Raw genomic sequence first — 26,418 nt, 5'->3', positions numbered from 1 at the left:
GGGTTTCTCTGGTCTGAGTGTACTCTGAGTGTGCCTAATACACTGACCACTGAGTGTACCTAATACACTGACCACAGTGTGTACCTAATACACTGACCACAGTGTGTACCTAATACACTGACCACAGTGTGTACCTAATACACTGACCACAGTGTGTACCTAATACACTGACCACAGTGTGTACCTAATACACTGACCACTGTGTGTACCTAATAAACTGACCACTGTGTGTACCTAATAAACTGACCACTGAGTGAACCTAATAAACTGACCACTGGGTGTACCTAATAAACTGACCACGGTGTACCTAAAACTGACCACTGAGTGCACATCATCTACACTTACAAATAATTCAAAATGACTTAACTGGCTGCATCGTCCACAGAAACAGTTAATTCATTATGACAGCTGGTGCTTGTTCTGAACCCACAAGGAAATCTCCAGTCCAATTCTTAGATTTTGTCAGCAGTTTGTGAGTGTATTGTTTAATTCGTTCAGATTCTAGAACACATTGCTCATTCAGGCAAGTCAATGGGTTCATTGGAAAGCTGAGTGGAGCTGAAGGGTAGGACTAAAAATAACAAGATAAACTAAAGGAAAATGTATTTACAGTAGGTTCAGAAGTTTGGTGAAACAGCAGTTGGCAAGTATATGGCAAATAGAAATCAAATCTGGGTGGTCTTCAGAGATAAATGGGAGGGGTTGAGAATAGCTTAAGGATGGGACTAAAAACAAACAAAAGATTACTATTGTAAAATACATTGCGTCCGTAAAATGTAGGAAAATAACCTCACACTCAACGTCAACAAAACAAAGGAGATGATCGTGGACTTCAGGAAACAGCAGAGGGAGCACCCCCCTATCCACATCGACGGGACAGTAGTGGAGAGGGTAGAAAGTTTTTAAGTTCCTCGGCGTACACATCACGGACAAACTGAATTGGTCCACCCACACAGACAGCGTGATGAAGAAGGCGCAGCAGCGCCTCTTCAACCTCAGGAGGCTGAAGAAATTCGACTTGTCACCAAAAGCACTCACAAGCTTTTACAGATGCACAGTCGAGAGCATCCTGTCGGGCTGTATCACCGCCTGGTACGGCAACTGCTCCGCCCACAACCGTAAGGCTCTCCAGAGGGTAGTGAGGTCTGCACAACGCATCTCCGGGGGCAAATTACCTGCCCTCCAGGACACCTACACCACCCGATGTCACAGGAAGGCCAAAAAGATCATCAAGGACAACAACCACCCGAGCCACTGCCTGTTCTCCCCGCTATCATCCAGAAGGTGAGGTCAGTACAGGTGCATCAAAGCTGGGACAGAGAGACTGAAAAACAGCTTCTATCTCAAGGCCATCAGACTGTTAAACAGTCACCACTAACATAACAGTGCTGCCAACATACTGACTCAACTCCAGCCACTTTAATAATGGAAAATGTATGTAATAAATGTATCACTAGCCACTTTAAACAATGTCACTTAATATAATGTTTACATACCCTACATTACTCATTTCATATGCATATACTGTACTCTATACCATCTACTGCACTTTGCCATCTTTATGTAATACATGTATCACTAGCCACTTTAAACAATGCCACTTTTATGTTTACATTCCCTACATTACTCATCTCATATGTATATACTGTACTCGATACCATCTACTGCATCTTGCCTATGCCGTTCTGTACCATCACTCATCCATATATCTTTATGTACATATTATTTATCCCTTTACACTTGTGTGTATAAGGTAGTTGTTGTGAAATTGTTAGGTTTCTCCATTACTCGTTGGTTATCACTGCATTGTCGGAACTAGAAGCACAAGCATTTCGCTACACTCGCATTAACATCTGCTAACCATGTGTATGTGACAAATACAATTTGATTTGATTTAGTATGTATAAGCTGGAAGTAGAAGCCTAAGAGTTGTTGTTCACTAGTTACTCCAATTAGGGGAGGGATGGTAGACTCCAGCGTGATGAGAGAGAGTTCTGCAAACTATAGGTTTAATGTATAGTTATTAATGGACAAGTCAGAAATGTCAACAATGCTCATCATTGTAAACACACACACACATACACACAAACACCTATTTTCTTGAAACAAAAGGCAAGAGAATAAAAAGATGATAGCTTTGCCAATAAATATGTTACCGTAGTTATAAAGCCCCCAGCAGTGTGGTCCCATATCACCCACTGTTGTTCTGAGCCTCTGCTAAGACCTCCAGAGGACTAGTCTGTTCATTTATGAACTATGACATACAATGAGCGCCAAACGTATTGGGACAGTGACACATTTTCGGGTTGTTTTGGCTCTGTACTCCAGCGCTTTGAATTAGAAATGATACAATGACTATGAGATTAACGTGCAGGTTGTCAGCTTTCAATTGAGGGTATTTTCATCCATATCAGATGAACCGTTTAGAAATGATTAAAGTAGTAAAAAGTTAAGCATTTGGTCCCAACAAGCTTGTGCCTACATTTTCTGTTAGTTTTGGTTGTGTTTCAGATTATTTTGTGCCCAATAGAAATGAATGGTAAATAATGTATTGTGTCATTTTGGAGTCACTTTTATTGTAAATAAGAATATAATATGTTTCTTTACACATCTACATTAATGTGGATGTTACCATGATTACGGATAATCCTGAATGAATCGTGAATAATGATGAGTGAGCAAGTCACAGATGCACAATTGTCATACCCCGGCCAAAAAATGCTAATCTCCCATGTAATTGTAATGGTGAAAGGTTAGCATACCTCTTGGAGGTATGATATTGGTGCGTCTGTAACTTTCTCATTACTTTTGTAGCTCACTATATTACACCACTGGGTCCTTTTTAAATGATGGTATATTATTAAATTATACTGCTACATGACGGTTTATTAATAAATTATACTGCTAAATGACGGTTTATTAATGAATTATACTGCTAAATGACGGGTTATTAATGAATTATACTGCTAAATGATGGTATATTATTAAATTATACTGCTAAATGACGGTTTATTAATGAATTATACTGCTAAATTACGGTTTATTAATAAATTATACTGCTAAATGACGGTTTATTAATAAATTATACTGCTAAATGACGGTTTATTAATGAATTATACTGCTAAATGATGGTATATTATTAAATTATACTGCTAAATGACGGTTTATTAATAAATTATACTGCTAAATTACGGTTTATTAATAAATTATACTGCTAAATGACGGTTTATTAATGAATTATACTGCTAAATGATGGTATATTAAATTATACTGCTAAATGACGGTTTATTAATGAATTATACTGCTAAATGACGGTATACTAATAAATTATACTGCTAAATGACGGTATACTAATAAATTATACTGCTAAATGCTAATAACAGTAAATCTGTTTGTTTGCTGTAGAACGCTCTCATATGCTATCTATTAGGGGGTTTTCATCTTCACTGTCTGGGCCAAGATAGTTTTCTCATGCTGTTCATATTGAGCTCTTATTGCTAGGTTTACTATGTAGATTGTTATTGCTGGAAATAGAAGGTCCATATTGCTAGTAAGATCTTTATTGCTGTAAATACTGAAACAATACCCTATATAAGTGTTTGACAAAATTCTGGTAATGATGTCTGGATATCAGTCTTCGCTGCCCCACAGCTGTCAGGTGACCAGAAACAGTGGACATCACAGCTGTTGTTAGTAGATGGTACAGTAGTGTATGTTGTGTTTCTGGGTCAGGAACGGGTCACAGTAGAATATCTTCCAGGTCACAAGGTCACAGGTAGGTGGTGGCCTCTCTGTTCTCTCTCTCTCTGGCCTGGGCCACGGCAACATTAATACACTGGAGCCACTCCTCAGCATGCTTCTCATCACGAGCCTTCAGGACGTATGTTTTACTGTCCGTGAAGATCTCAAAGGCCCGAGGGAGACCCCGCTCACGTCGCTTCTTAGCCACCACCTAGACAGACAGACAGACAGGTGAAGAGACAGACAGGAGAGAGGATTATCAGAAGTGGACAAAGGGTATGAATGGAATTGTTGTTACATGAATGGACTTGGAAGCTCACCCACCTTGACGCTCTGCACTTTGCTCAGCTCGATGGTGCTGTCGTCTAGCTCATCCTTCTGTAGTAGACAAGACAGGACAGAGATAAACCTTTCAGCAACATGGAGAGATTCTAGTTAAACATTAATAAATTGTTATAAATGCACACTTTGGAGCAGCAATCCTATTCTATTGATGTCGTTTCACTATCACCACTACACCGGTACACTGTCCTTCTCTCAGCACATATCAAAGCTGCAGGCTAAAGTTAAATCTAGACTTGGTTTCCTCTATCGTAATCGCTCCTCTTTCACCCCAGCTGCCAAACTAACCCTGATTCAGATGACCATCCTACCCAATGCTCCTTATAGGACACATCACTGCACTCTATACTCCTCTGTAAACTGGTCATCTCTGTATACCCGTCGCAAGACCCACTGGTTGATGCTTATTTATAAAACCCTCTTAGGCCTCACTCCCCCCTATCTGAGATCTACTGCATCCTCCACATACAACACCCGTTCTGCCAGTCACATTCTGTTAAAGGTCCCCAAAGCACAGACATCTCTGAATCGCTCCTCTTTTCAGTTCGCTGCAGCTAACGACTGGAACGAGCTGCAACAAACACTCAAACTGGACAGTTTTATCTCAGTCTCTTCACTCAAAGACTCAATCATGGACACTCTTACTGACAGTTGTGGCTGCTTTGCGTGACATATTGTTGTCTCTACCTTCTTGCCCTTTGTGCTGTTGTCTGTGCCCAATAATGTTTGTACCCTGTTTTGTGCTGCTGATGGGTTTCACTATCACCCCTACTCATGATGAATGGCATTTTTCTGACACACTTAAACCCTGCCAGGTTCCCGAGAGGCACATTTATAATATTAACATTAAACATTGTGCCACTGACATGTTTAACTGTTGAACAGCTGCCTTGCGGCTGTTGTAGACAACCTGTTGTTTAATTCCACATATTTCAGCGACAAAATAAAAGTTTGCTAGGGTTTGTAACAACAGTACGTTAGCGCAAAACATCAACTTTTATGGTGCTCTTGCAAAGATTTATTGCACTAAGCTGCTCATGTATGCAGTAAGACAAGAGGGTGTTTTATTGTCTTGGTCCTTATATAAGGGAGGAAATGAAATCCTAGAGCCCATAAGCACGGTCTCTAATGCTCTACCCCTTAAGACCACTACATCTCTCTGACTCGTGTAATACACTGTTATCTCCCATCTTACACGTCAGGATGACTCTGGAATGTGTGTGTGTGTGTATCTGTGTGTGATACACCACAGCCATATCCTTATGGACCATTGGCGAGGGACCAGCTAGATGCTATTCTCCATAGACCTATACCCACATTCTAAGAGCCCCCTCACCCCCCGGCCGGCTATAGTTCTGTAGCCTGTCTGTGTGTGCGTGTGTTGTGTGTGTGAGGGTCTGGCTAACGTCTGTGTGGAGGGTCTGTCTTCTGTTAGCTACAGTGGTTAAGCTGCTCATGTATTCACACAGATTGAAGGAGAAGTCAATGAACTCCTCTCGCCACTCCCCTAGTTCCTATTGCGTGTGTCCTAAGGCTTTGGTGAAACGGTTAGGGGAAATGCAGCGGTGCACAAAGTACATGAATAATCATCCAGGTGGGGTTGTTCTGAGGTGACTTATTATGAGCTCGTCTCACATCTCTCACTCTACACCGACAGAAGTGCCTTGGGGTAAAGGTTAAGGGTATGGGTTAGTGGTAGAGGTTAAGGGTATGGGTTAGTGGTATAGGTTAAGGGTATGGGTTAGTGGTAGAGGTTAAGGGTATGGGTTAGTGGTAGAGGTTAAGGGTATGGGTTAGTGGTATAGGTTAAGGGTATGGGTTAGTGGTATAGGTTAAGGGTATGGGTTAGTGGTATAGGTTAAGGGTATGGGTTAGTGGTAGAGGTTAAGGGTATGGGTTAGTGGTATAGGTTAAGGGTATGGGTTAGTGGTATAGGTTAAGGGTATGGGTTAGTGGTATAGGTTAAGGGTATGGGTTAGTGGTATAGGTTAAGGGTATGGGTTAGTGGTATAGGTTAAGGGTATGGGTTAGTGGTATAGGTTAGTGGTAGAGGTTAAGGGTATGGGTTAGTGGTATAGGTTAAGGGTATGGGTTAGTGGTATAGGTTAAGGGTATGGGTTAGTGGTATAGGTTAAGGGTATGGGTTAGTGGTATAGGTTAAGGGTATGGGTTAGTGGTATAGGTTAAGGGTATGGGTTAGTGGTAGAGGTTAAGGGTATGGGTTAGTGGTATAGGTTAAGGGTATGGGTTAGTGGTATAGGTTAAGGGTATGGGTTAGTGGTATAGGTTAAGGGTATGGGTTAGTGGTATAGGTTAAGGGTATGGGTTAGTGGTATAGGTTAAGGTTAAGGGTTAGGGGTATAGGTTAAGGGTATGGGTTAGTGGTATAGGTTAGTGGTATAGGTTAAGGGTATGGGTTAGTGGTATAGGTTAAGGGTATGGGTTAGTGGTATAGGTTAAGGTTATGGGTTAGTGGTATAGGTTAAGGGTATGGGTTAGTGGTATAGGTTAGTGGTATAGGTTAAGGGTATGAGTTAGTGGTATAGGTTAAGGGTATGGGTTAGTGGTATAGGTTAAGGGTATGGGTTAGTGGTATAGATTAAGGGTATAGGTTAGTGGTATAGGTTAAGGGTATGGGTTAGGGGTATAGGTTAAGGTTAAGGGTTAGGGGTATAGGTTAAGGGTATGGGTTAGTGGTATAGGTTAAGGGTATAGGTTAAGGGTATGGGTTAGTGGTATAGGTTAAGGGTATGGGTTAATGGTATAGGTTAGTGGTATAGGTTAAGGGTATGGGTTAGTGGTACAGGTTAAGGGTATGGGTTAGTGGTATAGGTTAAGGGTATGGGTTTGTGGTATAGGTTAGTGGTATAGGTTAAGGGTGTGGGTTAGTGGTATAGGTTAAGGGTATGGGTTAGTGGTATAGGTTAAGGGTATGGGTTAGTGGTATAGGTTAAGGGTATGGGTTAGTGGTATAGGTTAGTGGTATAGGTTAAGGGTATGGGTTAGTGGTATAGATTAGTTGTATAGGTTAAGGGTATGGGTTAGTGGTATAGGTCAGTGGTATAGGTTAAGGGTATGGGTTAGTGGTATAGGTTAGTGGTATATGTTAAGGGTATGGGTTAGTGGTATAGGTTAGTGGTATATGTTAAGGGTATGGGTTAGTGGTATAGGTTAGTGGTATAGGTTAAGGGTATGGGTTAGTGGTATAGGTTAGTGGTATATGTTAAGGGTATGGGTTAGTGGTATAGGTTAAGGGTATGGGTTAGTGGTATAGGTTAAGGGTATGGGTTAGTGGTATAGGTTAAGGGTATGGGTTAGTGGTATAGGTTAGTGGTATAGGTTAGTGGTATAGGTTAAGGGTATGGGTTAGTGGTATAGGTTAAGGGTATGGGTTAGTGGTATAGGTTAGTGGTATAGGTTAAGGGTATGGGTTAGTGGTATAGGTTAGTGGTATAGGTTAAGGGTATGGGTTAGTGGTATAGGTTAAGGGTATAGGTTAAGGGTATGGGTTAGTGGTATAGGTTAGTGGTATGGGTTAGTGGTATGGGTTAGTGGTATAGGTTAGGCATATAGGTTAGTGGTACAGGATAGTGGTACAGGTTAGTGGTATAGGTTAGTGGTATAGGTTAAGGGTATGGGTTAGTGGTATAGGTTAGTGGTATAGGATAAGGGTATGGGTTAGTGGTATAGGTTAAGGGTATAGGTTAAGGGTATGGGTTAGTGGTATAGGTTAGTGGTATAGGTTAGTGGTATGGGTTAGTGCTATGGGTTAGTGGTATGGGTTAGTGGTATAGGTTAGTGGTATAGGTTAGGCATATAGGTTAGGCATATAGGTTAGTGGTACAGGTTAGTGGTACAGGTTAGTGGTATAGGTTAGTGGTATAGGTTAGTGGTATGGGTTAGTGGTATGGGTTAGTGGTATACGTAAGGGGAATAGGTTAGTGGTCTATGTTATGGGTTGATTTGGAACTGATTCATTGTCACGGCAAGATTGAGCTCAGAAAACAAGAGACAAAGAGGAGGTCATATTTGTGGCTTTAAACAGCTGTTGTGTTCACGGATCCCTCCGGAACTTTCATTACGCACACCTGGCCCCAATTCCCACTCATTGTATTTGTATATATGTGCCCTTTCTTCACTATGGTGCTGTCGATTATTGTTACAATGTCCATTGGTGGTGTGAGTACCTGTGCTGTGTTGTTTTGGCGTTCGTGCCCTTGTGAATTGCGCAGATGATTACGGATCTTGTCCCGTGTGTTAATCATTGTGCGCTTGTGTTATTTATTCGAGGTACTCTTCACACTTTTGTTTTTGGTTTCAACCCTGTGTTTTTGTTACGAGTTCGTTCAGTCTTCGTCCCCGTGCCTTTACACGGCACACCGTAATTTGGGCTTAATAAAAAAAACTATTACGCATTCCTGCGCCTGTCCCCCGAATCTACTTATACCAGCGTGACATGTGGTGAGAGGGAATTGCTGGTGACAATACAAAGAATATGGTCTTGGGCAAGAGACTTCAATTTCACTTATCCTTTCAACCATCTAAAAATGTTTGTCAAAGGCTGGGGGGAAAGTCCTCAGAACTCTCCCTCTCTCCCTCCACAGGAAACACATGTTAACAATGCCTAAGCAAGTGAACTAGAAAATAAACAAAAGCGAAATACACAATAAAAATTAACAGTAAACATTACACTCACAACAGTTCCAAAATAATAGACATTACAAATGTCGTATTATGTGCAAATAGTTAAAGTACAAAAGGGAAAATAAAGAAACATAATTATGAGTTTTAACATTTTAAAATGGTGTTTGTTCTTCACTAATTGCCCTTTTCATGTGGCAACAAATATTGCTGCTGTGATGGCACATTATGGTATTTCACCCAGATAGATATGGGAGTTTATCAAAATTGGGATTGTTTTCGAATTGTTTGTGGGTCTGTGTAATCTGAGGGAAATATTTGTCTCTAATATGGTCATACATTGGATTGGGCAGGAGGTTAGGAAGTGCAGCTCAGTTTCCACCTCATTTTGTGGGCAGTGTGCACATAGCCTGTCTTCTCTTGAGAGCCAGGTCTGCCTTCGACGGCCTCTCTCAATAGCAAGGTTATGCTCACTGAGTCTGTACATAGTCAAAACTTTCCTTAAATTTGTGTCAGTCACAGTGGTCAGGTATTCTGCCACTGTGTAATCTCTGTTTAGGCCCAATAGCATTCTAGTTTGCTCTGTGTGGCAGGCTTACAATGGTGGCAAAAAAATAACATTTGAGAGTGTGCTGATTCTGGTGCTATAGGGGGTACAGCTGGAGGTTGAATGTTTGAAGGGGTATGGGACTATAGAATGTTTGGGAATCACTGCTCTAGGGCAACGGTGTCTAGATGGAATCTGTATTTGTGGCAACTGGACCTTTTTAGGAACACCATCATTTTCTACTTACTGAGATGTACCACTTTCCATCCATTTGTATAGCAGACCCTCATGCCAAATTGAGTAAAAAGCTTTTTTGAAATCAACAAAGCATGAGAAGACTTTGCGTTTGTTTGTCAATTAGAGTGTGCAGGGTGAATAAGTGGTCTGTCTTACAGTAATTTGGTAAAAAAGCTAATTTGATATTGGCTGAGTACATTGTTTTCACTGAGGAAATGTACGAGTCTACTGTTCATGATTTTCCCAAGGTTGCTGTTGACGCATCTCTTTCTCCCTCTCTCTCTCTCTCTCTCTCTCTCTCTCTCTCTCTCAACAACAACAACATGGCATTGACTAACAATAAGGTCTCTCATCTAATCCCTGCTCAATGATATACACACACACCAACTGCACAATAAAACAGATCTAATTACATTGTGGCTGAAGTTGAATGAATACTGTATTTGTTTTTCATTGTAATAAAGTTGAGTGTTTCGCTTTGTTTGGCACATGGTGATGACTCATGGGCTTTCTGATGACTACGTGACCTCAACACGTTGTTTTACGGCCTCGTTCTCTCAAAGGCAACACTTTTTTTCTTTGCACAATAATTATTTCTACCGTAAAGTCCAATGACCTTACACCAAGTTCGGCCTCAAAGTAAGTCAGAATCAAACACTAATTAGTTGGAGCGATTTGTATCGTTAAAACACAGTGGTCTCCCCATCTTCACACACACACACGCGCACACGCACACACACACACTGCCAGTATCATCTCCTTCCTTCTCTGGTTTTCATTTGTTTTTTTTGCTGCTACTTCTGAGTGTCGATTTTCATACATAGTTATTAAAGGGAAGAATGACTCAAGAAGTTGCAGCATCATAATCTGACCTTGGGCGTCCCCCAAGGCTCAATACTGTGGCCAAAGTTATTACAGTCATCTCTAGTGGATTCCCCAGAGTGACATTAGACCTTGTTTCACCCAACATCACATCATGATTCAATTAAGAAGAAAAATAAAAAGTAGAATAGGAAAACATATAAGGACAGGGAGTCCAGTGACTAACAGTGCTGTCAGGATATGGGGAGGCATATTTCTGTCTAAAATATATTTCTGCCCCCTGTGTATATGATGTGATATAGTCTATTGTCCTGAGGGTAAATTTGACTTGAACAACTAGATGGTAATTGTACATGAAGTACAATTGGTGGGACTTGATTTACCTCTATAAAAGTATTTTTGTGGTAGAAGTTTTAAAAAGTTTTTCTTGACTATTTAAAGCAAAGCAGTTTTAAAGTATGTATGGTTTTGAAACATTTAAAAAAAAAAAACTTTATTTTACCAGGCAAGTCAGTTAAGAACAAATTCTTATTTTCAATGACGGCCTAGGAACAGTGGGTTAACTGCCTAGGAACAGTGGGTTAACTGCCTGTTCAGGGGCAGAACGACAGATTTGTACCTTGTCAGCTCAGGGATTCGAACTTGCAACCTTTCGGTTACTAGTCCAACACTCTAACCACTAGGCTACCCTGCGCTACATGTTATGGTAGAGGTAGTGTCTGCAATGGTGACTGGTTATACAGTGACAAGAAAAGGTATGTGAATTGGAATTACCTGGATTTCTGCATAAATTGGTCATAAAAATGTATCTTATCTTCATCTAAGTCACAACAGTAGACAAACACATTCTTCTTAAACTGATAACACACAAACAAATATACGTTTTCATGTATTTATTGAACACACCGTGTAAACAGGGTGCAAAAAGTATGTGAACCCTTGGAATTAATAACTGGTTGACCCTCCTTTGGCAGCAATACACTCAACCAAATGTTTTCTGTGAGGAGGAATTTTGAACCATTCCTCCTTACAAAACGGTTTCAGTTCAACAATATCCTAGGGATGTCTGGAGTGAGCTGCTCTCAATCGGGTTGAGGTCAGGACTCTGACTGGGCCACTCCAGAAGACGTATTTTCGTCTGCGTATTTTCATATTTTCTGTCCACAGAATATTTTTCCAGTAGTGCTGTGGAACATCAAGGTGCTATTTTGCAAACTTCAGACGTGCAGCAATGTTTTTTTGGACAGCAGTGGCTTCTTCCATGGAGTCCTCCCATGAACACCTATCTTGTTTAGTGTTTTATGTATCATAGACTCGTCAACAGAGATGTTAGCATGTTAACAGAGATTTCTGTAAGTCTTTAGCTGACACTCTAGGCAGCTCTAACCAACATCTCCAATCTCGTCTCATTGATTAAACTCCAGTTTAGCTGACTACTGACTCCAATTAGCTTTTGGAGAAGCTATTAGCCTAGGGGTTCACATACTTTTCCCAACCTACACTGAGAATGTTTAAATGATGTATTCAATATAGACAACAAAAATACAACAATTTGTGTGTTATTAGTTAAAGCACACTGTGTTGGTCTATTGTTGTGACTTAGATGAAGATCAGATCAAAGTTTATGACCAATTTATGCAGAAATCCAGGTAAATCCAAAGGGTTCACATACATTTTCTTGCCACTGTATGTAGTTGAACAAGTATGTACCTGAAAAGTTAGGATAGCCTGAACATAGGAATGTTGGTTTGCTGTATCAATCTTGAACGGACGAAAAATGTATGTTGGTGAGTTATTTTATGCAAATGTATATGGTTCTAGTTTATAAAAGTTACAAAAAAATCTGAAGTTAGTATAGCTTGAACATGTGAAAGCTTGTTTGGTGTATGTAGCTTGAATGGTTCAAGAGTTACTGTTGGCGGGTTATGCTATGCTAATTTGTGCACATTGACATAGTTACTAGTTAATACTAGTTTTAAAGAAATTAGAAGTAAGGATAGCCTGAACGTGTGAAAGTTGGTTTGGTGTCTCTTGCTTGAACGGCTCAAGAGTTACTATTGGTGACTTATTTTATGTAAATGTTTGCAAATCTAAATTATAATTGATAAAAGTTTGAAAGAATTTGAAGTTAAAGTAACCTAAACATGTGAAATATGGTTTGGTGTCTCTAGCTTGAACGGTTTAAGATTTACTGTTGGCTAGTTATAAAGAATAAAGAATTTGATAGCCTTTATGTTTTAAATATGGTCTTGTAACTTAATTGGCCAAGAAGCAGGACCATTTTGAATTGCTACCTCTGTATTCCTGTGGTTCTCATTCAAACACATGTTAATTTCTGGACATTTAGTTAATTTCTAGCCTATAGTTAAAAAATGGTATATAGTATGAAAAATGTTTTGACAAGCAATCTAAGTAGAGTCAGTCTAAACATCTCAGCGTTGGTTTGGACTTAATATCTTAAGCGGTGAAAGATTACATAGAAATAATCTACAATTCTTGACCTACCATTCCAGTCTATGGCTCTTTTTTTGCCATTGAAATGCATCGGTATCCATAGCAACAGCTCCATTTGGGATGCACGATGACGCGATATGAGAGAGCTGTTAGCCGACGTTAGCTTGCTTCTTTTTTGTCACTCGGTTTGGCCTACAAACTATTATGACCCCTCTATGGAAAAAGATGAGACTCTCACGAACATGTTGTGTTTACATGCTTTGCTCTCGGACGCACACAGGCCTTACAAACTCTTGTCTGAAAGTCCCCTGGTACCAGTTGAAAAAGTGAATGGAAGTACACTACCAGTCAAAAGTTTGGACACACCTGCTCATTCAAGGGTTTTTCTTTATTTTTACTGTTTTCTACATTGTAGAATAATAGTGAAGACATCAAAACGATGAAATAACACATATGGAATCACGCAGTAACCAAACAAGTGTTCAACAAATCAAAGTATATTTCATATTTGAGATTATTCAAAGTAGCCACCCTTTGCCTTAATGACAGCTTTGCACACTCTTGGCATTCTCTCAACCAGCTTCCTGAGGTAGTCACCTACATTTCAATTAACAGTTGTGTTGTGACAAGGTAAGGGTGGTATACAGAAGATAACCCAATTTGGTAAAAGACCAAGTCCATATTATGGCAAGAACAGCTCAAATAAGCAAACAGTGCATCGTTACTTTAAGACATGAAGGTCAGTCAATACGGAACATGTCAAGAACTTTGAACGTTTCTTCAAAACCATAAAGCGCTATGATGAAACTGGCTCTCACAAGGACCGCCACAGGAAAGGAAAAGATATTCTTCTGTTGGCACTCGAAAAGGCCTCAGTTACATTACAAATGGTCCTTTTGTTCGATGAATTTCTTCTTTATATCCATAAAAACTCAGTTCAGCAGGTGCGCTTCTGTCAATAATCCACTCGGTTGGATTGAATCCCAAACGTTACCAATAAACTTATCCAAACAAGTCAATCAACGTTTATAATCAATCCTTAGGTACCCTAATACGCAAATAAACAATCAAATTTAAGACGGAGTATCGTTATTGTCTTTACCAGAGAAAACAAAAAGAACGCCTCTCTCGGCCATGCGCATGGAAACACTACAGTCAAAATGGGAGCCCTTAGAAAAACTCCTTCTTCTCCCTCATTTTTCCAAAAACCAGCCTGAAACTCTTTCTAAAGACGGTTGACATCTAGTGGAAGCCCTAGGAACTGCAATCGGGCACGATTTCACCCTATTATAAAAGTGCCAGCCATTGAAATCAGTGGTAGGATGAAAAAACATTTTTGGGGGATGGTTTGTCCTTGGGGTTTCACCTGCCATTTCAGTTCTGTTATACTCACAGACATTATTTTAACAGTTTTAGAAACTTCAGAGTATTTTCTATAAAAATCTACCAATTATATGCATATCCTAGCTTCTGGGCCTGAGTAGCAGGTAGTTTACTTCGGGCACACTCATCACTTTCATACCGCCCCCATCCCAAAGAAGTTAACTGACTTGCCTAGTTAAATTAAAACATACATTTAAAAAAGGGACACCAAGATGAAGAGACTTGATTGGACCAAGAAACGAGCAATGGATATTAGACAGGTGGAAATGTGTTCTGATGAGTCCAAATTTGAGATTTTTTTGTTCCAACCTCCGTGTCTTTGTGAGACACAGAGTAGGTGAACGGATGATCTCTGCATGTGTGGTTCCCACCGTGAAGCACGGAGGAGGAGCTGTGACAGTGTGGGGGAGCTTTGCTGGTGGCACTGTCTGTGATTTATTTAGAATTCAAGGCACACTTAACCAGCATGGCTACCACAGCATTCTGCAGCGATACTCCATCCCATCTGGTTTGCGCTTAGTGGGACATCATTTGTTTGTCAACAAGACAATGACCCAATGCACCTCCAGGCTGTGTAAGGGCTATTTTACCAAGAAGGAGAGTGATGGAAAGCTGCATCAGATGACCTGGCTTCCACAATCACCCAACCTCAACCCAAATGAGATGGTTGGGAATGAGTTGGACCACAGATTGAAGGTAAAGCAGCCATCAAGTGCTCAGCATATGTGGGAACTCCTTCAAGGATTGTTGGAAAAGCATTCCTCTTGAAGCTGGTTGAGAGAATGACAAGCGTGTGCAAAGCTGTCATCATGGCAAAGGATGGCTACTTTGAAGAATCAAAAATATGTTTTGATTTGTTTAACACTTTTTTGGTTACTACATGATTCCATATGTGTTATTTCATAGTTTTGATGCCTTCACTATTATTCTACAATGTAGGAAATAATACAAATAAAGAAAAACCCTTGAATGAGGAGGCGAGTAGGTCCAAACTTATTATGGCAAGAATAGCCCACCCATTTTTACCTACCTCATCCCCATACTGTTTTTATTTATTTATTTATTTTTCTGCTCTTTTGCACACCACTATCTCTACCTGTACATGACCATCTGATCATTTATCACTCCAGTGTTAATCTGCAAAATTGTAACTCTTCGCCTACCTCCTCATGCCTTTTGCACACAATGTATATAGACTCTCTTTTTTTTCTACTGTGTTATTGACTTGTTAATTGTTTACTCCATGTGTAACTCTGTGTCGTCTGTTCACACTGCTATGCTTTATCTTGGCCAGGTCGCAGTTGTAAATGAGAACTTGTTCTCAACTAGCTGACCTGGTTAAATAAAGGTGTTCTCAACTAGCCTACCTGGTTAAATAAAGGTGTTCTCAACTAGCCTACCTGGTTAAATAAAGGTGTTCTCAACTAGCCTACCTGGTTAAATAAAGGTGTTCTCAACTAGCCTACCTGGTTAAATAAAGGTGTTCTCAACTAGCCTACCTGGTTAAATAAAGATGTTCTCAACTAGCCTACCTGGTTAAATAAAGGTGTTCTCAACTAGCCTACCTGGTTAAATAAAGGTGTTCTCAACTAGCCTACCTGGTTAAATAAAGGTGTTCTCAAATAGCCTACCTGGTTAAATAAAGGTGTTCTCAACTAGCCTACCTGGTTAAATAAAGGTGTTCTCAACTAGCCTACCTGGTTAAATAAAGGTGTTCTCAACTAGCCTACCTGGTTAAATAAAGGTGTTCTCAACTAGCCTACCTGGTTTAAATAAAGGTGTTCTCAACTAGCCTACCTGGTTAAATAAAGGTGTTCTCAACTAGCCTACCTGGTTAAATAAAGGTGTTCTCAACTAGCCTACCTGGTTAAATAAAGGTGTTCTCAACTAGCCTACCTGGTTAAATAAAGGTGTTCTCAACTAGCCTACCTGGTTAAATAAAGGTGTTCTCAACTAGCCTACCTGGTTAACTAAAGGTGTTCTCAACTAGCCTACCTGGTTAAATAAAGGTGTTCTCAACTAGCCTACCTGGTTAAATAAAGGTGTTCTCAACTAGCCTACCTGGTTAAATAAAGGTGTTCTCAACTAGCCTACCTGGTTAAATAAAGGTGTTCTCAACTAGCCTACCTGGTTAAATAAAGGTGTTCTCAACTAGCCTACCTGGTTAAATAAAGGTGTTCTCAACTAGCCTACCTGGTTAAATAAAGGTGTTCTCAACTAGCCTACCTGGTTAAATAAAGGTGTTCTCAACTAGCCTACCTGGTTAAATAAAGGTGTTCTCAACTAGCCTACCTGGTTAAATAAAGGTGTTCTCAACTAGCCTACCTGGTTAAATAAAGGTGTTCTCAACTAGCCTACCTGGTTAAATAAAGGTGTTCTCAACTAGCCTACCTGGTTAAATAAAGGTGTTCTCAACTAGCCTACCTGGTTAAATAAAGGTGTTCTCAACTAGCCTACCTGGTTAAATAAAGGTGTTCTCAACTAGCCTACCTGGTTAACTAAAGGTGTTCTCAACTAGCCTACCTGGTTAAATAAAGGTGTTCTCAACTAGCCTACCTGGTTAAATAAAGGTGTTCTCAACTAGCCTACCTGGTTAAATAAAGGTGTTCTCAACTAGCCTACCTGGTTAAATAAAGGTGTTCTCAACTAGCCTACCTGGTTAAATAAAGGTGTTCTCAACTAGCCTACCTGGTTAACTAAAGGTGTTCTCAACTAGCCTACCTGGTTAAATAAAGGTGTTCTCAACTAGCCTACCTGGTTAAATAAAGGTGTTCTCAACTAGCCTACCTGGTTAAATAAAGGTGTTCTCAACTAGCCTACCCGGTTAAATAAAGATGTTCTCAACTAGCCTACCCGGTTAAATAAAGGTGTTCTCAACTAGCCTACCTGGTTAAATAAAGGTGTTCTCAACTAGCCTACCTGGTTAAATAAAGGTGTTCTCAACTAGCCTACCTGGTTAAATAAAGGTGTTCTCAACTAGCCTACCTGGTTAAATAAAGATGTTCTCAACTAGCCTACCTGGTTAAATAAAGGTGTTCTCAACTAGCCTACCTGGTTAAATAAAGGTGTTCTCAACTAGCCTACCTGGTTAAATAAAGGTGTTCTCAACTAGCCTACCTGGTTAAATAAAGGTGTTCTCAACTAGCCTACCTGGTTAAATAAAGGTGTTCTCAACTAGCCTACCTGGTTAAATAAAGGTGTTCTCAACTAGCCTACCTGGTTAAATAAAGGTGTTCTCAACTAGCCTACCTGGTTAAATAAAGGTGTTCTCAACTAGCCTACCTGGTTAAATAAAGGTGTTCTCAACTAGCCTACCTGGTTAAATAAAGGTGTTATCAACTAGCCTACCTGGTTAAATAAAGGTGTTCTCAACTAGCCTACCTGGTTAAATAAAGGTGTTCTCAACTAGCCTACCTGGTTAAATAAAGGTGTTCTCAACTAGCCTACCTGGTTAAATAAAGGTGTTCTCAACTAGCCTACCTGGTTAAATAAAGGTGTTCTCAACTAGCCTACCTGGTTAAATAAAGGTGTTCTCAACTAGCCTACCTGGTTAAATAAAGGTGTTCTCAACTAGCCTACCTGGTTAAATAAAGGTGTTCTCAACTAGCCTACCTGGTTAAATAAAGGTGTTCTCAACTAGCCTACCTGGTTGAAATAAAGGTGTTCTCAACTAGCCTACCTGGTTAAATAAAGGTGTTCTCAACTAGCCTACCTGGTTAAATAAAGGTGTTCTCAACTAGCCTACCTGGTTAAATAAAGGTGTTCTCAACTAGCCTACCTGGTTAAATAAAGGTGTTCTCAACTAGCCTACCTGGTTAAATAAAGGTGTTCTCAACTAGCCTACCTGGTTAAATAAAGGTGTTCTCAACTAGCCTACCTGGTTAAATAAAGGTGTTCTCAACTAGCCTACCTGGTTAAATAAAGGTGTTCTCAACTAGCCTACCTGGTTAACTAAAGGTGTTCTCAACTAGCCTACCTGGTTAAATAAAGGTGTTCTCAACTAGCCTACCTGGTTAAATAAAGGTGTTCTCAACTAGCCTACCTGGTTAAATAAAGGTGTTCTCAACTAGCCTACCTGGTTAAATAAAGGTGTTCTCAACTAGCCTACCTGGTTAAATAAAGGTGTTCTCAACTAGCCTACCTGGTTAAATAAAGGTGTTCTCAACTAGCCTACCTGGTTAAATAAAGGTGTTCTCAACTAGCCTACCTGGTTAAATAAAGGTGTTCTCAACTAGCCTACCTGGTTAAATAAAGGTGTTCTCAACTAGCCTACCTGGTTAAATAAAGGTGTTCTCAACTAGCCTACCTGGTTAAATAAAGGTGTTCTCAACTAGCCTACCTGGTTAAATAAAGGTGTTCTCAACTAGCCTACCTGGTTAAATAAAGGTGTTCTCAACTAGCCTACCTGGTTAAATAAAGGTGTTCTCAACTAGCCTACCTGGTTAAATAAAGGTGTTCTCAACTAGCCTACCTGGTTAAATAAAGGTGTTCTCAACTAGCCTACCTGGTTAACTAAAGGTGTTCTCAACTAGCCTACCTGGTTAAATAAAGGTGTTCTCAACTAGCCTACCTGGTTAAATAAAGGTGTTCTCAACTAGCCTACCTGGTTAAATAAAGGTGTTCTCAACTAGCCTACCTGGTTAAATAAAGGTGTTCTCAACTAGCCTACCTGGTTAAATAAAGGTGTTCTCAACTAGCCTACCTGGTTAACTAAAGGTGTTCTCAACTAGCCTACCTGGTTAAATAAAGGTGTTCTCAACTAGCCTACCTGGTTAAATAAAGGTGTTCTCAACTAGCCTACCTGGTTAAATAAAGGTGTTCTCAACTAGCCTACCCGGTTAAATAAAGATGTTCTCAACTAGCCTACCCGGTTAAATAAAGGTGTTCTCAACTAGCCTACCTGGTTAAATAAAGGTGTTCTCAACTAGCCTACCTGGTTAAATAAAGGTGTTCTCAACTAGCCTACCTGGTTAAATAAAGGTGTTCTCAACTAGCCTACCTGGTTAAATAAAGGTGTTCTCAACTAGCCTACCTGGTTAAATAAAGGTGTTCTCAACTAGCCTACCTGGTTAAATAAAGGTGTTCTCAACTAGCCTACCTGGTTAAATAAAGGTGTTCTCAACTAGCCTACCTGGTTAAATAAAGGTGTTCTCAACTAGCCTACCTGGTTAAATAAAGGTGTTCTCAACTAGCCTACCTGGTTAAATAAAGGTGTTCTCAACTAGCCTACCTGGTTAAATAAAGGTGTTCTCAACTAGCCTACCTGGTTAAATAAAGGTGTTCTCTACTAGCCTACCTGGTTAAATAAAGGTGTTCTCAACTAGCCTACCTGGTTAAATAAAGGTGTTCTCAACTAGCCTACCTGGTTAAATAAAGGTGTTCTCAACTAGCCTCCCTGGTTAAATAAAGGTGTTCTCTACTAGCCTACCTGGTTAAATAAAGGTGTTCTCAACTAGCCTACCTGGTTAAATAAAGGTGTTCTCAACTAGCCTACCTGGTTAAATAAAGGTGTTCTCAACTAGCCTACCTGGTTAAATAAAGGTGTTCTCAACTAGCCTACCTGGTTAAATAAAGGTGTTCTCAACTAGCCTACCTGGTTAAATAAAGGTGTTCTCAACTAGCCTACCTGGTTAAATAAAGGTGTTCTCAACTAGCCTACCTGGTTAAATAAAGGTGTTCTCAACTAGCCTACCTGGTTAAATAAAGGTGTTCTCAACTAGCCTACCTGGTTAAATAAAGGTGTTCTCAACTAGCCCTACCTGGTTAAATAAAGGTGTTCTCAACTAGCCCTACCTGGATAAATAAAGGTGTTCTCAACTAGCCTACCTGGTTAAATAAAGGTGTTCTCAACTAGCCTACCTGGTTAAATAAAGGTGTTCTCAACTAGCCCTACCTGGATTAAATAAAGGTGTTCTCAACTAGCCCTACCTGGTTAAATAAAGGTGTTCTCAACTAGCCTACCTGGTTAAATAAAGGTGTTCTCAACTAGCCCTACCTGGATAAATAAAGGTGTTCTCAACTAGCCCTACCTGGATAAATAAAGGTGTTCTCAACTAGCCTACCTGGTTAAATAAAGGTGTTCTCAACTAGCCTACCTGGTTAAATAAAGGTGTTCTCAACTAGCCTACCTGGTTAAATAAAGGTGTTCTCAACTAGCCTACCTGGTTAAATAAAGGTGTTCTCAACTAGCCTACCTGGTTAAATAAAGGTGTTCTCAACTAGCCTACCTGGTTAAATAAAGGTGTTCTCAACTAGCCTACCTGGTTAAATAAAGGTGTTCTCAACTAGCCTACCTGGTTAAATAAAGATGTTCTCAACTAGCCTACCTGGTTAAATAAAGGTGTTCTCAACTAGCCTACCTGGTTAAATAAAGGTGTTCTCAACTAGCCTACCTGGTTAAATAAAGGTGTTCTCAACTAGCCTACCTGGTTAAATAAAGGTGTTCTCAACTAGCCTACCTGGTTAAATAAAGGTGTTCTCAACTAGCCTACCTGGTTAAATAAAGGTGTTCTCAACTAGCCTACCTGGTTAAATAAAGGTGTTCTCAACTAGCCTACCTGGTTAAATAAAGGTGAAATAAAAAATAAATAAAAACTTTTGACTGGTAAGGTATTTATGGTGACTGTATATACCTGCATTCCGCTACACCCGCAATAAAATCTGCTAAACACGCGTACGTGCCAAATACAATTTGAATTGATTTGTTTAGTGCCAAAAATAAGGCGTTAAATAGAAGTAAAAAATAAAATAAAAACGTTTTCTTACCTTTCTTATGTCTCTCAGATATAGGACAAACACTTAGGAACAAACTTTAGATGTTTTATTATCACACGTAATTAAAGTATTGAAAGGGATACATACAGATTTTCCCTTCCGGAAGAGGAGCTGGTTTCCTGCCAGGGTGAAGTAGCGAGTCTTCCAGCGTTTGATGAACTTCCAGCGAACCTGCTTCTCTTTCAGTTTCCCCTCCATCAGCGGCTGGCCATCCTCGTTCACCACTGGAGAGACAAATCAAAACAACATGACGCTCAATCAGCTGTGATCCACATCCACTCACTTTTACCACCTGCTATTGCAGTGTATGCACCAACTGTATGTACCAACCAACCTACTGAGCTCTTGGAACAACAAAACAAAAATACTCAAACTCCCTATACCAATGTTCTGTATACTCCCGCCCTATACCAATGTTCTGTATACTCCCGCCCTATACCAATGTTCTGTATACTCCCGCCCTATACCAATGTTCTGTATTCTCCCCTCCCTATACCAATGTTCTGTATTCTCCCCTCCCAATGTTCTGTATACTCCCCTCCCTATACCAATGTTCTGTATACTCCCCTCCCTATACCAATGTTCTGTATACTCCCCTCCCTATACCAATGTTCTGTATACTCCCCTCCCTATACCAATGTTCTGTATACTCCCCTCCCTATACCAATGTTCTGTATACTCCCCTCCCTATACCAATGTTCTGTATACTCCCCTCCCTATACCAATGTTCTGTATACTCCCCTCCCTATACCAATGTTCTGTATACTCCCCTCCCTATACCAATGTTCTGTACACTCCCCTCCCTATACCAATGTTCTGTATACTCCCCTCCCTATACCAATGTTCTGTATACTCCCGCCCTATACCAATGTTCTGTATACTCCCGCCCTATACCAATGTTCTGTATACTCCCGCCCTATACCAATGTTCTGTATACTCCCCTCCCTATACCAATGTTCTGTATACTCCCGCCCTATACCAATGTTCTGTATACTCCCGCCCTATACCAATGTTCTGTATACTCCCGCCCTATACCAATGTTCTGTATACTCCCGCCCTATACCAATGTTCTGTATACTCCCGCCCTATACCAATGTTCTGTATACTCCCGCCCTATACCAATGTTCTGTATACTCCCGCCCTATACCAATGTTCTGTATACTCCCGCCCTATACCAATGTTCTGTATACTCCCGCCCTATACCAATGTTCTGTATACTCCCGCCCTATACCAATGTTCTGCATACTCCCGCCCTATACCAATGTTCTGTATACTCCCGCCCTATACCAATGTTCTGTATACTCCCGCCCTATACCAATGTTCTGTATACTCCCCTCCCTATACCAATGTTCTGTACACTCCCCTCCCTATACCAATGTTCTGTACACTCCCCTCCCTATAACAATGTTCTGTACACTCCCCTCCCTATACCAATGTTCTGTATACTCCCCTCCCTATAACAATGTTCTGTATTCTCCCCTCCCTATACCAATGTTCTGTATTCTCCCCTCCCAATGTTCTGTACACTCCCCTCCCTATACCAATGTTCTGTATACTCCCCTCCCTAAAACAATGTTCTGTACACTCCCCTCCCTATACCAATGTTCTGTACACTCCCCTCCCTATACCAATGTTCTGTATACTCCCCTCCCTATAACAATGTTCTGTATACTCCCCTCCCTATACCAATGTTCTGTATTCTCCCCTCCCTATACCAATGTTCTGTACACTCCCCTCCCTATACCAATGTTCTGTATACTCCCGCCCTATACCAATGTTCTGTATACTCCCGCCCTATACCAATGTTCTGTATACTCCCGCCCTATACCAATGTTCTGTATACTCCCGCCCTATACCAATGTTCTGTATACTCCCGCCCTATACCAATGTTCTGTATACTCCCGCCCTATACCAATGTTCTGTATACTCCCGCCCTATACCAATGTTCTGTATACTCCCGCCCTATACCAATGTTCTGTATTCTCCCCTCCCTATACCAATGTTCTGTATACTCCCGCCCTATACCAATGTTCTGTATACTCCCGCCCTATACCAATGTTCTGTATTCTCCCCTCCCTATACCAATGTTCTGTATTCTCCCCTCCCTATACCAATGTTCTGTATTCTCCCCTCCCTATACCAATGTTCTGTATTCTCCCCTCCCTATACCAATGTTCTGTATACTCCCGCCCTATACCAATGTTCTGTATACTCCCGCCCTATACCAATGTTCTGTATTCTCCCCTCCCTATACCAATGTTCTGTATACTCCCGCCCTATACCAATGTTCTGTATACTCCCGCCCTATACCAATGTTCTGTATTCTCCCCTCCCTATACCAATGTTCTGTATACTCCCGCCCTATACCAATGTTCTGTATACTCCCCTCCCCTATACCAATGTTCTGTATTCTCCCCTCCCTTTACCAATGTTCTGTATTCTCCCCTCCCAATGTTCTGTATACTCCCCTCCCTATACCAATGTTCTGTATACTCCCCTCCCTATACCAATGTTCTGTATACTCCCCTCCCTATACCAATGTTCTGTATTCTCCCCTCCCAATGTTCTGTATACTCCCCTCCCTATACCAATGTTCTGTATTCTCCCCTCCCAATGTTCTGTATACTCCCCTCCCTATACCAATGTTCTGTATACTCCCCTCCCTATACCAATGTTCTGTATACTCCCCTCCCTATACCAATGTTCTGTATTCTCCCCTCCCTATAACAATGTTCTGTATACTCCCCTCCCTATACCCATGTTCTGTATTCTCCCCTCCCAATGTTCTGTATACTCCCCTCCCTATACCAATGTTCTGTATTCTCCCCTCCCTATACCAATGTTCTGTATTCTCCCCTCCCAATGTTCTGTATACTCCCCTCCCTATACCAATGTTCTGTATACTCCCCTCCCTATACCAATGTTCTGTATACTCCCCTCCCTATAACAATGTTCTGTATTCTCCCCTCCCTATACCAATGTTCTGTATTCTCCCCTCCCAATGTTCTGTATACTCCCCTCCCTATACCAATGTTCTGTATTCTCCCCTCCCTATACCAATGTTCTGTATTCTCCCCTCCCAATGTTCTGTATACTCCCCTCCCTATACCAATGTTCTGTATTCTCCCCTCCCTATACCAATGTTCTGTATTCTCCCCTCCCAATGTTCTGTATACTCCCCTCCCTATAACAATGTTCTGTATTCTCCCCTCCCTATACCAATGTTCTGTATTCTCCCCTCCCAATGTTCTGTATACTCCCCTCCCTATAACAATGTTCTGTACACTCCCCTCCCCTATACCAATGTTCTGTATACTCCCCTCCCTATAACAATGTTCTGTATTCTCCCCTCCCTATACCAATGTTCTGTATTCTCCCCTCCCAATGTTCTGTATACTCCCCTCCCAATGTTCTGTATACTCCCCTCCCTATACCAATGTTCTGTACACTCCCCTCCCTATACCAATGTTCTGTACACTCCCCTCCCTATAACAATGTTCTGTACACTCCCCTCCCTATACCAATGTTCTGTATACTCCCCTCCCTATAACAATGTTCTGTATTCTCCCCTCCCTATACCAATGTTCTGTATTCTCCCCTCCCAATGTTCTGTACACTCCCCTCCCTATACCAATGTTCTGTATACTCCCCTCCCTAAAACAATGTTCTGTACACTCCCCTCCCTATACCAATGTTCTGTACACTCCCCTCCCTATACCAATGTTCTGTATACTCCCCTCCCTATAACAATGTTCTGTATACTCCCTTCCCTATACCAATGTTCTGTATTCTCCCCTCCCTATGTTCTGTATTGTGCCACGCAGGAGACTAGTGTCTTAAAAATAGAATTACCACAGATAAGACAGAGTTCCATCTAATCTGAGATTTGGCTGAAGATGCTGTGCTTCAGTGAAATTCTCCTGTCAAAGAGAACGGTAGCCAAAACTCCTTCAGTCCAGTCCCACCAGGCAAAAAAACTGGTTTAATCAACATTGTTTCCACATCATTTCAACCAACAAAATCAATGTGATGATGTTGAATCAACGTGGAACGGAGATGGACAGCATTTAATTATATGTCAGATAGACAGGGGGAGGAGGGAGAGAGAGGAAAAGAGACAGACAGAGGGTGGTGGACAACCACACACACTCTCACACCTATTACCTTTCACTTCAAAAGCATTCCAATGGTTTAACACTTAGGAAGATGATCAAGTCCCAACTGCTGCTCCCTTTCCCCCCTAGGAGAGGAAAACAACCTGGGAGTTCTCTCTCTCTCTCTCTCTCTCTCTCTCTCTCTCTCTCTCTCTCTCTCTCTCTCTCTCTCTCTCTCTCTCTCCCTCTCTCTCTCTCTCTCTCTCTCTCTCCAACATCGTTAAGAGTTGGGAAGGAATTTCACTGTTTTAAATGGCACCATGCAACTTTTAAATAGTGTGTTTGTCTACAATGCATAGTCAGCATTTTCATAACAAGATGAAAACAAAGACATCTGAAAACAGTTATTACCTACTGTAGGTATCCATCAGAGATGTGTGGTTCTACGGAACAGGGATCTGTATGGACATGCCTGCTATTAGACTCACCTAGGTATCAAGACTATTTATGGTGAGTCATTATTACACTGGTGCATTGTGTAATATGTGTTCTGATGGGGGTCAGTGTCAACAGGAGGGCAATATTTGTATTTATTTATTTATTTCCTTATTTATTATTTTGGCAGATTCATCCGTTTTTTTTTTTTTGTCGTTGTTTTGAGAATCGTAGATTTTCTATTCATGGTTGTCCCTGTTTCTTTCTTTGAGCACCAAGCCCCGTTGAGACAGATTGAAGCCCCCGTCGAGACAGATTCAAGCCCCCGTCGAGACAGATTCAAGCCCCGTCAAGAGAGATTCAAACCCAGTCAGGACAGATTCAAGCCCCACCGAGACAAAAGCCAAACCCTGTCGGGACAGATTCAAGCCCCGTCAAGACAGATTCACTGGAGAGCCACACAAACACAAACAGCCTACTTATTAAATAACAAAACTGCTAATATTGCATTCATTCCAAAATACTGCATGACAACCTGTCAATGCCTGGACTGCCAAGTAAAGACTACATCTTCTATGATCTACTTTCTCTGCCCAAACCCTATTTAATGCTGAACAAGTCACACACACACACCCACATACGCAGGCACACACGTTGTTGTCGACTGACCTTTTACATTCATCTTGGCTACTGCCTCTCTATAAGTCAAATAATTTCATGTTTCATTAAAACCCCTCCCGATTGGCTAAGGTTCCACGGCACCCCGGTGGGATGCGATCTCCATTCAGTTTTACTACTCTTTAAGGATGCTGTTTTCAACTCAGTGGTTATAATAGTAGTGAATGACCGACCTCAGCACTACTGTACCAGTCACAGAGGTTACTACTGTACCAGTTAAAGAGGCTACTACTGTACCAGTTAAAGAGGCTACTACTGTACCAGTCAGAG

The 26,418-nt window shown here is 40.9% G+C and overlaps 1 protein-coding gene across 2 annotated transcripts in view; it reads right to left on the bottom strand.

The window, feature by feature from the left end:
• Positions 1–2,589: 2,589 nt before the first annotated feature.
• Positions 2,590–26,418, bottom strand: part of LOC109879228 (ventricular zone-expressed PH domain-containing protein) — a 150,748-nt gene continuing 126,919 nt past the window's right edge. For both annotated transcript variants that reach the window (XM_031791207.1, XM_031791208.1), the window contains 3 exons: positions 21,029–21,165; positions 4,066–4,119; positions 2,590–3,952 (listed from right to left, as the gene is read on the bottom strand). In XM_031791207.1, coding sequence (XP_031647067.1) covers positions 3,770–3,952; positions 4,066–4,119; positions 21,029–21,165 — 374 coding nt within the window. In that variant the 3' untranslated portion in view covers positions 2,590–3,769. The remainder of the gene's footprint in view (positions 3,953–4,065; positions 4,120–21,028; positions 21,166–26,418) is intronic.

This window comes from Oncorhynchus kisutch, linkage group LG15 (assembly GCF_002021735.2).
Source record: "Oncorhynchus kisutch isolate 150728-3 linkage group LG15, Okis_V2, whole genome shotgun sequence".
Classification (NCBI taxonomy): Eukaryota; Metazoa; Chordata; class Actinopteri; order Salmoniformes; family Salmonidae; genus Oncorhynchus; species Oncorhynchus kisutch.
Note: the sequence above shows the minus strand (reverse complement) of the source record. Positions and strands in the feature narration are given on the sequence as shown.